Source organism: Anolis carolinensis, chromosome 2 (assembly GCF_035594765.1).
Source record: "Anolis carolinensis isolate JA03-04 chromosome 2, rAnoCar3.1.pri, whole genome shotgun sequence".
Classification (NCBI taxonomy): Eukaryota; Metazoa; Chordata; class Lepidosauria; order Squamata; family Dactyloidae; genus Anolis; species Anolis carolinensis.
The window spans coordinates 218369507-218386519 of NC_085842.1; the positions used below are offsets into that span (position 1 = coordinate 218369507).

Below are 17013 nucleotides of genomic sequence, written 5' to 3' on the forward strand. Positions count from 1 at the left end.
CCAGCTCTATGATTCTTTCCCAAGCTTTGACTATCTTCCATTTCGCTTAATAAGAGTATGATGGAAACCAGATTAGACAGGACTCTGATCACCTACTTCCTTTTGACATCGGTCTTCCTTTCTGTGTCTTGTAGAAAGGTCGTGTGGAGGAGTCAATGGCCCCTAAAGGAAGCAAACAAAGCCGACCAGAAGAAATTTCTGAGAGTGAAGGAGAGGACACAAATGCCCCAAAGAAAACTAAAACAGAGGTGGGTTTTTCCTGTCCGTGCTCCTTCTTCCTCAGATCTGTCCAGATTTGTCCCCCCTCCTCTGCCCATCATGCTCCCCTTGACATTTTCACTGTCTTTTCTATTCTCATCTAGCATGATGCTCAGTTGTGCTCCCAAGATATGCTGTGATCATGGCTTCACCTGGGGACCCTGTTAGATCAGAATGGCCATTGAGGGTTCTCCTACAGGGAAAATGGCCTTCTGGCCCCTGGCAATCCTAAAGCTGTTTTTCATCATAGTTCCAGAGCATTCCTCAAAGGGGGGATTGTTCCTATGTTGCTGAAAGGCTGTCTACTGATTATTTCTTCCAAACAGGAGCTGCCGAGACCTCAATCTCCCTCGGATGTAGACAGTCTAGATGGCCATAGCTTCAACGATGAGACAAGCAGCGACCCCCGTGACATTGACCAGGATAACAGGAGCACCTCCCCCAGCGTCTACAGTCCCGGGAGTGTGGAGAATGATTCTGACTCCTCCTCTGTACTTTCACAAGGGCCATCTCGCTCTTACCATCACCCCCCACTCTTCCCCCAGAGTCCCTCCCCTGCTCCCCTGTCAGAGGGCTTGGCCCGTCCTCCAGAACCAACCTTTGGCATACCAGGGGAGGTTCATCCTCAGGGCCCAGCAAGTGGCTACCAGTCTCAGCTTGAAGCCCAGGCCTCAAGGATTTTCCAGGCCCAAGCCCCACCAGCAGCTCCACCTCCCTCTACCAACTCTTCCTCCTCCCCCTCCTCTTCCTCCTCTTCCTCCTCCTCGTCTTCCTCCTCCAGTACCCATGCTTCCATCTACCCTAATGCTAATGTGGTCCAGATGGGGCCCAAAGCTTTAAGTGCAGGAGCAGGGCTTCCTGCGCCAGGAAGCCGTGAGCAGTCACTTAGCACCAAGCACAACCCGCCCCCAACAACACCGATATCCCTCGCCTCTGTGGCTGGAGGCTTGCCCCCTCAGAAGACAACTCCAAACAATTCCCCATCCATACCTCCTCCATCAGCTGCCACTTTCCCTCACGTGTTATCCAACTTGCCTCCCCCACCAGCTCTCCGCCCCCTTAATAATATGGCGGCCAGCGCCAACTCTCCTGGTATGGTGGGGCCAGTAATGAGTGGACACCTTCCATCACCCCATGGGATGGGGCAGGATAAGTCCCCTATCCCTTCCCGCTACCCCTATGCCCCACCTCCCCCGCCACCCCCACCCAGCTGTTCCGCTCAGTACACCCTCCCTCCCCCTTCCCAGGCATTGCCCAGTTACAACTCATCTTATGGCCACTCCTTCCCTCCGCCCAGCAGCCTCTCCGTCTCCAGCCAGCCGCCCAAATACACCCAGCCTTCTATGCCTTCGCAGCCTGTGTGGAGCCAGGGCCCTCCACCTTACAGTCGCCCCACAGGGAACTCCAGTTCCCACCCTCCCCCTCCTCCCCCTCCTCCCTTTCCTGGTCAAGCCATTCACCACCAGCAACAGCAGCAACACCATCACAACCATGGCAATAGCACTGGGCTTCCTCCTGCAGCAGCAGTAGCAGCAGCAGCAGCATCTGCCACACCCCAGGCATCTGGAGGCTATTCCCAACCACTGGAGCAGGGCCCACATCACCCTTCCCATGCTGCCTATGGGCTTCGACTATACCCACCCCACGGTCATTCCACTTACAGCCAGGCTCCTTCTGCTTCTTCCTCCTCTTCCTCTTCCTCCTCCTCTTCTTCCTCCTCATCCCAAGGACCATATCCTGGGGTCTGCAGCCATCCACAAGGGCAGAGCAGTGCTGCCTATGCCTTTCCTCCTCCACCTCCCCCTTCACCTGCACATGGGGCTGGGCCCCCAGTCACTTCTGCCTCCGTTACCCTCTCCACAGTAATTACTACAATGGCTTCCTCCTCCTCTGCAGCCCCATACAAGACAGTGTCCCCTCCAGTGGGCCCCCCTGCTGTGGCCTCCTACGGAAAGCGAACAGCTTCACCTTCTCCCAGCTTCCAGCCCCCTGCCCCCTACAAGCCTGGCTCCCCGCCCTCCTCCTCCACATCCTCATTCCGAGCAGCCACGCCGCCAGGATACCGGCTCACCTCTTCCCCAGTGGCCAGTGGCTACAAGGCTCCCTCACCAACCCCGCTTGGCCCATCGACATCTGGTAGCATGGCTGCCCCTCCTCCCCCACCTTTGCCTCCACTGCCCCTCAGTGCCGCACAGATCAAGCAAGAGCCTGCTGAGGAGTATGAGCCCCCAGAAAGCCCAATGCCCCCAGTCCGGAGTCCTTCGCCAGCCCCCAAAGTGGTGGATGTACCGAGTCATGCCAGCCAGTCGGCCAGGTGAGAAAGGAGAGATGGGTGGACTGGGTGGGATAGAGAAAGGCAGGCAGCTAAGGAGGTAGGACAAGGGAGAAAAAAGCAGTGGCATCAAGCCTGTCCCGCCAACCCAAACTTGTCCCACCAATCACACACAGAAGCTTGTGAAATGCTTCTCCGTGATGCAGTGGCTAACAAACATAGTTGGTGGTATGGGTTGCTCATGATGTATTTTAGACTGAGCAAATTGCACTATATATGATATTTCATTGTGGCTTGCTGTGAGAGTAGATAGCCTTGCTGTACTTTCCCTCTTAGTAAGTGGAGGCTCCTCTTTTATCTTTTACTGATTGCCAAACAGTGGTATGTTTCAGTGGCAGTTCTTCCAAGCCAGGAATACCGCCTGTTCTGCACCTTTGTGTCATACGTTGGAAGCACAGGGTCATGCCAGCAACAGGAGTTCTGAGCCCTCCTTCGCCTTGAGCTTATGTTTGCCCCTATACTCACTCAGTGCTATCACACTGCATCATACAGAGGGAGAGATTTTGCCTGGAATGGAATTTGCTATAGGCGTCGTGCTTAAAACAAATGTGCGGTTTTAGAATTGTTAAATTCTAGCTGCTTTGAATCTCCTTTGAAAGAGATAAGGCAGGGTATTAATTATAGTAATAGTAATAATAGTAATAATAATAATAGATGTATTTATTTTGTATCTGGTGGATCTCCAGTAAAAGAAAAAAAACCAGAACCAAAATACACCTCAACTACATGCTGTAGATTTGAAGTATGATCACTCTTGTATTAGGAGCAAGGCTATAGCTGCATGCCTGTTATTATCACTTCTGTTCTTCTGCTGAGCTCTACTTTATTTAGAAACTCATGTTTTAGTTCTTATGTTCCCAGGTTCAACAAACATCTGGATCGTGGCTTCAACTCCTGCTCACGGACTGATCTCTACTTTGTGCCCCTGGATGGTTCCAAACTCGCCAAGAAACGGGCAGACCTGATTGAGAAGGTACGCAGAGAAGCAGAACAGAAAGCCCGGGAAGAGAAGGAGCGTGAAAGAGAGAGAGAACGAGAAAAGGAACGGGAGAGGGAGAAAGAAAGAGAACTGGAAAGAAGTGTGGTAAGTACCAGAGCTGCCTTAGAGTGTATCTACACTGTAGAAATAATGCAGTTTGCTATCCCTTTAACTACCTTAGCTTAGTACTATGGAATTATGGGAGTTGTATTTTATAAAGTGTTTAGCCCTCTCCCAAAGAGGGCTGGTGCCTTACCAAACTTCTACTCCCAGGATTCCATAGCATGGAACCATGGTACTTAAAGTGGTGCCAAATAGCATTAATTCTATAGTGTAGATGCACCCTTAATTACCAGAAGCTTCCATTCAGTTCCATTCAGTTCCTGGTTGTTGAAAAGCTTCACTAAACTATTTAAACAATTATCTCTGCCAGGGATATGGAAGTGCTTCTATCGGATGGGAATAAGATCTGGACCCTATTAGCTCAGTCCCTGTCCTGGGGTGAAGTGGCTTCTTCTTGCATGTGTTGGTATCTACATGCCCTCACTGAATCCTTCTCCTCTCTCGGCTCTTTTGCAGAAGGTGGCACAAGAAGGGCGAGCAGTGGAATGTCCATCTCTTGGACCTGTCCCTCACCGCCCTTCCTTTGAGCAGGGTAGTGCTGTGGCTACTGTCCCACCATACCTGGGCCCTGACACCCCGGCTCTTCGTACCCTCAGCGAGTATGCCCGGCCCCATGTGATGTCTCCCAGCAACCGCAACCACCCCTTCTATGTGCCGCTGGGGGCTGTTGACCCAGGACTGCTGGGTTATAACATGCCAGCCATCTACAGCAGTGACCCGGCCACACGGGAGAGAGAGCTAAGAGAGCGAGAGGCCCGTGAGCGAGACCTCAGGGACCGAGACCTGCGGGAGCGCCTTAAGCCTGGATTTGAGGTGAAGCCGGCTGAGTTGGAGCAGCTCCACGCTGTCCCTGGTGCTGCCATGGATCCTTTCCCACGTCATGGGGGACTGGCTCTTCAGGCAGGCCCTGGTCTGCACCCTGCCTTCCCATTCCATCCAGGGCTGGGCCACCTGGAGAGGGAGCGGCTAGCGCTGGCTGCCGGCCCAGCCTTGCGCCCTGATATGTCTTATGCAGAGCGCTTAGCAGCCGAGCGACAGCATGCAGAGAGAGTGGCTGCTCTGAGTAATGACCCCTTGGCTCGGCTGCAGATGCTCAACGTGACTCCCCACCATCACCAGCACTCCCATATCCACTCACACCTCCACCTCCACCAGCAGGACGCCATCCATGCAGGTGAGGAGCTAATATCACTCTGGAACCCCCGTACTTTTCAATCTTTATTCTTGTTAAAGTGAAAAGACTGGAGCTGTAATACTTAAGACTGGGTCTGTGTTTGTGCCTGTGTGAGAGCGAGTCAATGACAAAGGAAGCTAGTGTATCAGGGAGAGATCTAGTGGACGACCACCCACAATGCCTTACTAAATATATCCAGGAGATTTTGAACAAGGAGGAGCTTTCAACCATTGAACTCACACTTCTTGCTATTGTACATTTCAAATAAGGATTTACCATTTTATCCATTTATTTTACAAGCAAGCCTCTAGTGGTCCTAATGGGTTGGAAGTGTTAATTATGGTAATTATTAGTATAATTGTGTAATTAAAATTGATGTATTTATTAATTATGTAGTTAACTAGAATCATGGGATCATAGCGTTGGAAGTGATCTTATTGGCCATCAGTTGCAGCTCAACTCAGGATATCTAACTAAAGCAGCCCCAGTGGGGAACTGTCCATCTTTCTTTTGAAGATATCCAGAGAAGGAGAGTCCACCATCTCTTTAGACAATTGCTTCTTATTGTCAAGAATTTCCTTCTAATGTTCCCTCCTGTAACTTCAAACCATTGGAGCTGCTCCTACTCTTTGGGATGGCAGAGAACAAGCCTGCCCCTTCCTGTCTTTGACAGCCCTTGGGATATTTAAAGTGCAATCATGCCACCTCTTAGTCTTCTCTCCACCAAACAAACATGCCATCATATATGTTTTATTATCCATACTTCTTATCATCCTCATTGACCTTGTCTGAATCTGCTCCAACATGTCTAGATCCTTCTTAAAATGTGATGCACAGAACTGAACACAGTACTCCATATGAGATCTGGCCACATAATATTTTGAGACTGTTGCTTGCTTTGACTTAGAAATCATGCTTCTATTACTGCAGATTAAAGTTGCATTCACCAGCTTTTCTGCAGCATTACACTGCTGATTCATATTCAATTTATGATCAATAATAATTTCAAGGTCCTTTTTACATGTAGTACTTCTGAGCCATGTTATTTGGGTTTTGTGGCCTAATTGTAGAAGTTTGCATTTCTCTCTTCTGAATTTCATTTTAGTATTTTCTGCTCAGTATTCTAGTTTATCAAGCTCCTTTAGAATTCAGCTTCAGTCTTCCAGTGTGTTAGCCACTCTTCCCAGTTTTGTGTCATCTTCAAACTTAATAAAGGACTTCCTCCATTCAGACATTTAAATCATTGATAAAAAATGTTAAAGACAGAACTTTACCCAAAATCTCCTTCCAGTTTGAAATGCAGCTGTTGATTATAACTTTGAGCACGGATTTCCAACCAATTATGGATCGATCTGTGGATCCAATTATGGGCCAAGTGTTTCTCTCTATTCTATATTTAACCACTTTGCTGATCAAAATATAATGGGGGAACTTATTAAACACTTTGCTAAATTCCAGCTAAATACCATCCACAACATTCCCACCATCTATTAAACTAGTAACTCAGTCAAAAAAGACAGGTTAGTTTGGCAGGTTTTGTTATTAACAAGCCCACATTGACTCTTTCTGATCACTGCATTGTCACTTGTAGGCAAAGTAGCCTTTTAAAAAGATTTCTTGATACTGAGGTCAGCCTGACGAGTTTGTACGTTCTTGGATTTTTTTTTCCTTTTTTTAAGAGAGGGGCAACGGGATACCTCACCTATTCTCCAATATTTCTCAAAATTGGGATGCAGTTCATCTGGTCCTGCAGATGTGAACTTTGTTAACTTGGTGATTCCTAACTCCATTTCAGTCTTGATTTGCAATCAAGATTGATTTGCTGTGGATGCCATTTAGCTTAATTTGCAATCAAGATTGATAAGGAGTTAGTCAGGAATTATGTAATTAATCAATTAACTAATTATTATTCTGTCAATAGTTAACTCATTATAGGTCTGATTGCAAATTAAATATGGAATTCTGATTAGTTGAAGTTCATGTCCCTTTTTTGTCTTTCTGGGTGATTTTAAACCTAAATTATACCACCCCACCCTATGAGGACACGGTAAAAAATTTGGTGAGGTGAAAAAATTCCCAAAGGTCGGGAACCACTTATTTAAATAAATCAGACATAATTGTTCACCAGATTTTTCAACAAGAAATACTGCCAAAATCCTGTTTGTATCTTACACATACACAAATTCCCCTCTGTAAACATGTGGACATATTTTCTCAACATGGACTGCCTTCTTTCAATTCAAAGTTGCAGACTTGGAGTTGTGCACCCAGAGGTATTGTAACCCTGGGGCTATGCATCCCTTTTTGATGGGAAGATTTTAGCTGTGTTTTAAACTTCTCCTTTTAGCTGATTCCTTTTGTAAGCTGCCTCTGGCCCCATTCTTGAAGAAAGGGACATATAAATTAATAAAATGAATAATTTCTTACAAACAGCATTCCTATACATGCCCATTCTTTAGTGACCATGACCAGTCAACTCCTCCATGGCTACTTGAACAGGAGTATCCTACAGCCTGCGAGCAGCTGCCAAGAACATCTCCAGATGTACCTTTGTGATGTGGCTTTTTGTGTGTTGGCCCAAAGGATTGTGATTGGTGGCTCATCTTCCAGAAATCTGATTCTGCTATAGTGGCAGATCAATCTCAAAAATGTCCAGAGCCTTGCCCAGCTGAGTTTGAACATGTTTTAGTTAGTATGGTCCAAAGACAACAGTTAGACTAAAGGAAGTTATTGATGCTCCTTTCCAGTAGAGAGCTGTAGAAAGTTGCATGAAAAAGGTGTAGGTAAGATCTCAGTAGACTCTCCCTGGATTAAGAAGGCTTAGCAAATTAGAGATTCATTTCTGGACAAGGTTCTTAAACAGGTGCTCATCAATGAGATGTAGGCACACTTTAATGGAATAGGTTTATTTTATGCATTTCAATCAGGGATCACATCCCATTTTTGTTACTGAAACTATCTTTGTTATTCAGTGTTGAGAGATTGATTGTGATACTCCTTTATCCAATAGCAATTCTGTGATTCTGATAAAAATAGGATTTTTAGTGGGAATGCTGCTTTGTAGTACTTGCTCAATTCCCACTTGTCTCTAAAGGGAGGTTTTTGGGAAGGTCCTTTCAGACCCATGAAGACTCCACTGTGGGATCCCCTGGGATTTGAGTTTAGCTCCCATTAAACTGTAGAGCTGGAGTCATTAGTATTCCAATGCGTATAGCTGTACTTTTCCTTTTGCCTTGCAAGCACGACACTTAGGTTTGGATAAGTCAGAGTGCCACCAATTCAACTGAAGGAACAGATGTACTATTTGGATCAATCTTTGTCAATGTTATTGGAGCATAAGTGGGCCTCATGGTGCAGAATGCCTTTTGCCAACTTTTATTAGCTAGGGATGATGAGCAGTTCATTTCCAAGCCCAGCTCAAGTTGCTTGTTTTTATCTAACTAGCCTTTCATAAGAGGCCCAACACCCCATAGTGGTTCCCAGCCTTTGGTCCTCCAGGTGTTTTGGATTTCAACTCCCAAAAATCCCAGGCAGTTTACCACCTGTTAGGAATTGTGGGAGCTGAAGTCCCAAACACCTGGAAGACCAACAGTGCAGAAGCAATGTCCTAAAGACACTAGATTCTGGTTGATCTTGGAAAACTAAGCAGGATCAGCTCTAAGTAGGATCTGGATGAGAAACTGCTATTGAATACCAGGTCCTGTTGGTCATATTTCAGAGGACGGAAGTGCAAAATCACCTGATTATCCATTGCCTATGAAGACTCAATGAAATTAATGGGGTCGCCATAAGAGTGGGTAACTTAAAAGTGGCAGACAGTCTTTCCTGATATCAAGGTCTGCTATTCTCCGACAAGTCTGCTTGACATCTGAGGCTCTTATGCCAAGCAGATTTACAGATGTTGTGAGGATGGCATTGAAAGAGTGGCCCTTTTCTGTGATACCTCATTGTCTAGCCCCACCCACAGTGTATGGCAAACTCTTCCCAGGAAAGCTCCCACGGTGCTAACTTTTATCATCTTTAAAGCACCAGGCAAGGACTTTCCCAAAGCTGTTGGATAGCTTGTCTCAGCTTGAGTAGATGCATATATCGTTTACTCCTGTACTGGGTCCTGGATGTTCTGTATCTGTGTGTATCGTGACCTTTTCAAGAAATCCTTGTAAAGTTATTTACTGAACAATGAACTTACATTTTGCTCCAAAAAGCCATTTCGGTGAATACTGAAATAAGTATTTCAGCAGGAAAATTGACTGCTATCTGATTTTTTTCTTGATAATGTGCATTAAGATTTTGGATTTCTGAACATCCTTTGATTTTTGATAACCACCTCCCATGGATGATGTTTGTGTTATATTTTGTAGTTTGCATATATCGTTATCTGAATTGCTTTGAGACTCCTTGTTGCATTGAAACAAAACATATATATAACAAACAAACTTTTTTAAAATAAAGAGAAATGTTTACTCAAACGTGTTAGATACTCTGCAGCAGTTTTTTTTTAAAAAAATCTGTTTTGTCTCATTTCAAAAGTTAACTTTAATTTCTACTTTCTGCAGCTTCTGCCGCTGTTCACCCTCTTATTGATCCACTGGCTACTGGGTCTCATCTCACCCGGATACCCTACCCAGCTGGCACCATCCCTAATCCACTCCTTCCTCATCCACTCCATGAAAATGAGGTTCTGCGCCACCAGCTTTTTGGTAAGAAATGCGGTGTGGACCATAGGCTAAGAATAAAGGTTTTGTTAGGATTTGGGGTCAGTCAAGATAATGGCCAAAGAGAAGGAAATCAATAGCTTGAGATTCAAACCAGGAAAATAGATAGAAAAAGTAGGGAAGTGGAGGGGAGTCCAGGTGTGGAACAGCAAAGTAATCGTGCATCACATAAGGACCTGTGATGCACTAGCAAAGTTATTTAGAAAGGTTTAAACAATTTCTAAAGTAAGTTTTTTACTTTGGTTTTTCCTCATGTATCTTCAGATGATTTTCAATTTATGGCAATCTTAAGGCAAACCTGTTGTCAGGCTTTCTTGGCAAGATTTGTTCAGAAAGGATTTATCATGACTTTCCTCTGAGGCTGAGAGAATGTAACTTACTCAAGGTTATCCGGTGATTTTCCACAGGCAAGTGAGGGTTCAAATCCTGGTGTCCCAGAGTCCTACTCCAATACTCAAACTATTACAATATATTGGCTCTATTTTTGCATTATATTAAGTCCCTTTCTACACTGCCATATACAATCCAGATTATCTGCTTTGAACTGGATCATATGGCAATGTAGAAGAGGCCTAAGAATTAAAAGCAGGAAAAAAAACCTGCAGGCAGCATTTTACATTCAGATGAATGCAGGCTTTATGGTCTGGTCAGTGAGGATAAAAGCACTTGAGGTCATTTTGAGAAGTACATGATAATTTATTTATTTTACTCAATACTAGCTTGGGTACCCGGCATTGCCCGAGTTATTTGAAAAAGTCAATTTTTAATTGTACAAAATGCATAAGGTTGTGGATTAACTACAATGGACATCATGCCAGGTCAACCCCCAGAAACTCCATCAATACTTAAAGTTTATCATGTTGGGCAAGTTTTATCTAGATGTATCCTTGGTGGTTCAGTGTGCTCTCTGGTTGTAGGGTAGACTACACCTCCCACTATGGTGAGTCAGTCCCCTCAAACCCCTCCAGTAGATTGAGTTAGTCATTCAGGTTCTGTGTGTCAAGTTTGGTCCAGGTCCATCATTGGTGGTGGTCAGTTTCTCTGGTTGGGGTGAACTACAACTTCCAGAGGGGAAGGTCAGTTCCCCCTAAACCTCTCCAGTATTCAAATTTAGGTATATCAGGTATGTGTGCCTAGTTTGGTCCAGATCCATCATTGTTTAGATTCACGTGGCTCTCTGGATGTAGGTGAACTACAACTCCTATAAATCCCTCCAAAGGCCTGCAGTATTTGTTGTTAGTCGTGCGGGTTCTGTGTGCCAAGTTAGGTCCAGGTCCATTGTTGGTGGAGTTCAGAGTGCTCTTAGATTGCAGGTGAACTATACATTCCAGTACCTACAACTCCTAAAAATCATGGTGAATTCTCCCCAAACCTCTGGTATGTTCAGTTGCTGGTCAATTCTGCTCTGTTTGCTGTGTGCCATAGAAAAGGACAGGAAAGGGTTAAAGGAGAGGCAGTGGGCGGGGCCATGCAAATTCCACATCAACTGAGAGAGAAAGGAACCCTGGGAGGTATCTTTGGTGGAGGAAAAACAGAAAATCTAGGATGAAATGGTCCCCGTATGAAAGCCTTCACTTGGGTGGTGGACCAAATGATGTTTGTGAAGGACACTGGCAGGGCTTTTAGATATGTTCATGGTGCTCTCTATAACCTGCAGTGTAACTGGAGGGAGGGCCATTGGTGTCTTCTGAGTAGTGGGAGCTATAGCTATTTGTGGAAGTGGGAGCTTGTCTGTAGAAGTGGACACCCCAGCCACATACAGAATTTTACTTCTATTATGTGTATAGATAGATACCCATTGAAGCAAGTTAATTTAACTTTTAAATCTGTTTGTATTAACAGATTTGATGGCAGATAGCTGCCAACCAGAAGAAAGCCAGTTAGACATTTTCAGATCTGGGTTGAGGCACTGGGGTATGATCTGTGTGCTCTAAAAGAAAGGAGAAGAACAAATGTAGCTGACATGCACGGGGGACAGTGGCAGAGTATCTTTGTCTACTACTTTTAGGATGAAGAGGGAGTTTTGGAAGCCCCTTCCCCTCCCTCCTCCTCATTCTGATTTCCCCCTGGATTGGATTCCCTCCTCTGTCGCACTGTTTGGGGTAGAGGAGCCCTGCAGCTCCCCAGCATTGTCTGACCTCCTCAACCACCTGCAGCCTCTTGTACAAATCGGTTGTGATTACTTGCTGTTGTTCTCTTTCTTTTCTTCCCCTTTGGCTGCAGCTGCCCCCTACAGAGACCTGCCTGGCTCGCTCTCTACACCAATGTCAGCGGCACACCAGCTCCAAGCCATGCATGCCCAGTCAGCAGAGCTGCAGCGTCTGGCCCTGGAGCAGCAGCAGTGGCTGCATGCTCACCACCCTCTGCATGGCGTGCCACTCCCCACCCAGGAGGATTACTACAGGTGTGCTTCTCGGTGAGGGGTGAAAAGGGCCCCTGTGTGGTGTTGCTGTGGTTAAATAGGGTGAAGGAGACAGTGAGATCCAGGGAAGAAAGTATGCACATTTTCAGATTGCCCAAATATATGAGGAATGAAAATAAGTGCTCTGGAAAGTCTTGGGGTTCCCTGAGCATTTTTCAGGGGGGGGGGGGGTGGCGGTTGTGATCAAGAATGGTGGACAAACTTCCTGGAGAACTTTCATCTCACCATTATCAGTCTCTGCAGGATGCGCAGGACTGTGGGGTGCATTCTGGGCTATGCAATGTGTTAGATGTATGAATTACATCACAGAACTACAGCCTTTACAGCAGGCATGGGCAAACTTTGGTCCTCCAGGTGTTTTGGGCTTTAACTTCCATAATTCCTTACAGGCGATAGGATTGTAGGAGTTGAAGCCCAAAACACCTGGAGGGCTAAAGTTTGCCCATGTCTGCTCTACAGTGTCCTGGAACCGCTTGGCAGAACTAAAGTGTACAATGTTCCTGGAAAAACATTGTAGCACTGTTTCCAAGATCACAATTTTTTTGAGAGAGAGAGAGTCCCATCTGATAACTACTGGCTTTTTATATGTAACCAGGTTTAGCACTTTCCTCCTAAAGGAAGAAACCCATAGTGGGGCACTATGTGCAGAAAGTGATGGTCCAGCTGTAAGCGGACACTAATTTTCCCTGAACGTATCAACTTTCTGTAGCCTTGTTGGCTTCCAGTTTGCTTCTGGACCCAGTTCAGGGAACTGTTTTTGATTTTTGAAGCCCTAAATAGGCTTCTGTTTGCAGAGCTGTCTTTCATTATGTGAACTTAAAATAACCCTGAAAGGCTCTTTTTCTCCTTTGCAAGTTAGAGAGGTGGCTGCTAGAGACAAGGTCTTTTCGATATTGGTGTCCGCTCTCAGTCTCTGTCTCTCTCTCTCTCAGCAAGGCTGCTTATTGGCTGACAGCTGTTGACAGTTGGCATCCGCATCCCCTCGTACAAACCTGCCCGGCCCCTGAGATCTTCAGGAGAGGCAGGTTCCACCTCTCTCAGGCTTGGTTGGTGGGAACAAGAAAGCGGGTCTTTTCAGTGGCTGCCCCTCGAGTCTGGAACTCCCTGCCCAGGGAAGTCAGAATGCGCATCTCCTTGCTGTCCTTCCAGCAGCATGCTAAAACCTTTTTATTTAGACAGGCTTTTAAAGATGAAAGTATTTAAGATCAGTTCAGGGAGTGCTGTGTTTTTTAGCTTTGAAATTTGTTTTAATGATTTTTAACTGGGAATTTTAAAATACTATTTATATTTAACCATGTTTTAATGTTCATATATTTGTATATTTAAATGGCTATGCTGAGGTTTTTGTGTTAAGTCGCTTTGAGTCCCCTGCGGGAAGGATAAAGCGGGGTATAAATAAATATGATGATGATGATGATGATGATGATAATTGGTATTTACGATGAAAGAGCCAAGACTGGGGTACAGTTAAGCCTGGCAGTAGTCATTGCATTTATGGTCCAAGTAGGGCAGCAGAGCAGCAGGAAGATTTTTTGCACAAACTCTATTTTAAACAAACAAACCGAAATGGGAGTTAGTGTGGCTTTTGTGTGTTTTGTGCTAAGTGCCAGGGAGGTTTTTCTCCTCCAGCACAGAATATAATTACACAGGTCTGAGATTCCCTGAGCCACCTGAAAGGGCTGCTAAGAGATTTCATATGGAAATAACTCTTAATATCGTGGAATTAGTTTTTAAAACTATGCATGTTTTTGTTGTGTTCCATTACATCAGAGGTGTCAAACTAATTTTTATCAAAGGTCACATCACCCTTATGGTTACCTTCAAAGGGCCTCTGAATCCATGCATGGAAAATTGGGATACAGAGGCCCAGGTATAATATTTTCACATAGTGGCCAGTGCTATTTAGGTTTTACCCAATTTGGGCCCCCAGATGTTATTGAACAGCAACCCCCATCTCTTTTGATTATCCGTCATGCAGACTTAGGATACTAGGAAATGCAACCCAACAGCACTTGGGGATCTGAGGTTGGGGAAAGGTTAAAGGGCATTTTAAAGTAAGGCATCATATCCACAAGCCCTGTATCAAACCCCACTATCTTGATTAAAGAGAACAAATTGCAGCCTTCTAGATGCTACTATATCACAACTCTCATCAGCTCTTCATGATGAAAAATACAGGAATTATAGTCCAGCATGACCCGAAGAGCTAGATTTGCCCATTGGCCTTGAGTTTGTCACATGTGCATTAAACCATTCCATCTTGTGTTTTATTTGTTTTTTCTTCCACAGCCACCTGAAAAAAGAAAGTGACAAGCCCCTTTAGATGGATTTCATTTCTCATGATGACTTCATTACCCTTAAGCTGCTGCTTCTTCTTTGAGAGGAAGATCAACCAACCAAATCCTGGGCCAGAGGGAAGCTGCACAGTGACACAACCCCTCGTATCTGTCAACAGAAGAATGCAGGAATCAGAACAACTGCTGTCTGGAGAGGGTGGGGGGAGGGTGGCAAAAAGGAAGGGCATGTGGGTGTGAAGCACCAGTGGGAACTTTAGACAAATGGCTCATCCTCCCTTTGTATTTAGTAAGTGACGGTATAACCACCCCATGCACTGCCTTTCCTGTGCCCTTATCCCACCCCAGATCCTAGGGCACATATAGCTAATCATCAGGAACTCAAAGCATGATGGAACTAAAAACACCCCCTTCTAAACCCTGATGGACAAAAATAACCTGGAAGAAAAGCGCATCATGGGACTTTTCTTGAAGGCATTGCCAAGTTCTTCCTCAAACCTCGAGAGACTGATCCAAGTCCATAGGTGCGTAGCACCATGTGAGTATCTCCAGGGGCTGCTGCCTTTTTTATATCCATGCCTTGTTGGTGCAGGAGAACATTGTGGGACTGTTTGAAGGATGACAGCTCTCCTTTCCCCCTCCGTCCCATTGGCAAGGAGAGGTGAACGTGGCCAAGTGGTGCAAGGCATAGTGGGACGTTCCACAGTGGCAGCTGCCCCTTTCTTCTTCACCCATTCCAATTGATGTATTCATGCACACCCCGTTAGACGTGGCAGTTTTGCGTAGCAATTTGTGATTCCTTGATCTCCCCGTGTGTGTGTCTAATCTCACGGTTGTATATCTTGATCTGTCCTCCTATATATTTACATAAGAACATTAAAAGATACCCAACTATGGGAGAAGAATCTCCCTATACACCAATTTTCCTACATTCTATTTATATATAAATGCAGGTCTTAAAGGGGAAGGGGGGGGGGGGGGGAAATCACACAATTGCAACAGAAAGCCTTTTTGAAAAATGTGTGGGGTTCATTCTGTGCATACTCAGGGGATGTGTTTATTAGGATTAAATTGGAAATGGAGCAAGGCATCCCTGGAGACAAACTCAGTTATTCTTGAGTAGACCTAGAAGTGCTTTGACTTTCTCTGCTGCTCTTGTAATCCAATCCTTTCTGATGTGTTTTGGGAATTGGGAAGAAGAAACCCAATAATATCGGCGTCTTTTTCTCTTTGGTTCTATTCTGAACTTCTTTGGCTTGTTTGTGCAGAGCTTGACATGACATATAACCTGCCTATTCTCCCACCTCATTGAATGAAGTGAATGGACATTTTCGAAGAAACGTGGTGAATCATAGAATCATAGAGTTGGAAGAGAATCCAAGGGCTCATTCGGCCATGCAGGAACACACATTTAAAGCACTCCTGATGCATGGCCATCAAGCCTCTGCTTAAAAACCTCCAGAAAAGGAAACCTGCCACACTCTGAGGCAGTAGCATATAATACTGCCAACCCTTACCTTCAGGAAGGTCTTCCTAATGTTCAGGTGGAATCTCCTCTCCTGTTATTTAAACCCATTGTTCCAGGTCCTAGTCTGCAGGGCAGCAGAAAGCAAGCCTGCTACCTTTTCCTTAGGACATTCTTTGTGAAATATTTAAACATGGCTCTCATGTCTTTCTCAGCTTTCTCTTCTGCAGGCTAAACATACCCAGCTCTGGTTTCCAAACTTTTGCATGGTTTCCAAACTTTTGACCATTTTAGTCACCCTTCATCTGATGAGTAGGAATAATAATTTTATTACTGTAAGGTAATGGTTTCTAGTTACTTTTAAAAGCTCTTTTCAAGTGCATTTTGGAAATGTTTTAGCAATAAGTTTTGAAGCTTTTCTAAATCCCACCCCAACAATGAAAGAAAAAAGGAAGTACAGGCAGTCCCTGGGTTACGGACAAGTTATGTTCTGTCAGAACAGGTACATTTTTGAAGTGTAACTCCAGCCAATTTCCCCCCAGTTTTGGATAGCACAGGGAAGGGTGAACACCCGTGTATTGTCTGTGTTTCTGTCTGTGTTCAGGAGATTTCCCCTTGAGAATTGGATTTTGAAAACATTGGCTTGTCATAGAAATAAGAATTGTTGCTAAAATTTCAGTGGAGACACCTTTTCTCCATGAGAACTTTTTAAGGGGTGAGTTTCCCTTCTTAGGGATAGATTTCTTCTTGTTGTCTCTGTTCTTAACTTGGGGTCATATGTAAGTCAGATGTTTGTAACTTAGGGACTGCCTATAGTGAATTGTCATTTATTTATTTACTGTACTTTACACTGCCCTTCTCACCCCAAAAGGGACTCGGAGCGCTCACAAATCATGGCAAATAACACAACATAATAAAATATAACAACTCAATTACAACAGTTAAGACATATAAATACCATAAACAGATTAAAACACATTAAAACATATTAAAAACAAATTACAACATACAAAGTGCCGAGTCTTAAATTCCACACTCCTTGACTTTTTGTAGTCCTTATCCAAGTTGGATTCTATGTTACATTACTCTCCGAACGCTTGTGTGCAAAGCCATGTATTTAACTTTTTCTGAACATCAAGAGGAATGGAGCCAGTCTGATGTCACTGGGGAGGGAGTTCCACAGCCAAGAGGCCACCACTGAGAAGGCCCTGTCTCTTGTCCCCACCAGTTGCACTTGTGGAACCGTGAGCA

The 17013-nt window shown here is 44.9% G+C and overlaps 1 protein-coding gene across 4 annotated transcripts in view; it reads left to right on the plus strand.

The window, feature by feature from the left end:
• Positions 1-15218, plus strand: part of atn1 (atrophin 1) — a 58309-nt gene extending 43091 nt beyond the window's left edge. For 2 of the 4 annotated variants that reach the window (XM_062971786.1, XM_062971785.1), the window contains exons 4-11: positions 135-248; positions 585-2572; positions 3452-3674; positions 4149-4866; positions 9423-9566; positions 11805-11985; positions 12936-13024; positions 14293-15218. In XM_062971786.1, the coding sequence (XP_062827856.1) occupies positions 135-248; positions 585-2572; positions 3452-3674; positions 4149-4866; positions 9423-9566; positions 11805-11985; positions 12936-13024; positions 14293-14300 (3465 nt within the window). In that variant the 3' untranslated portion in view covers positions 14301-15218. Of the gene's footprint in view, positions 1-134; positions 249-584; positions 2573-3451; positions 3675-4148; positions 4867-9422; positions 9567-11804; positions 11998-12935; positions 13025-14292 lie in introns of all 4 variants that reach the window. The other 2 variants (XM_062971787.1, XM_062971788.1) reach the window with 2 other exon arrangements.
• The last annotated feature ends 1795 nt before the right edge of the window (positions 15219-17013 follow it).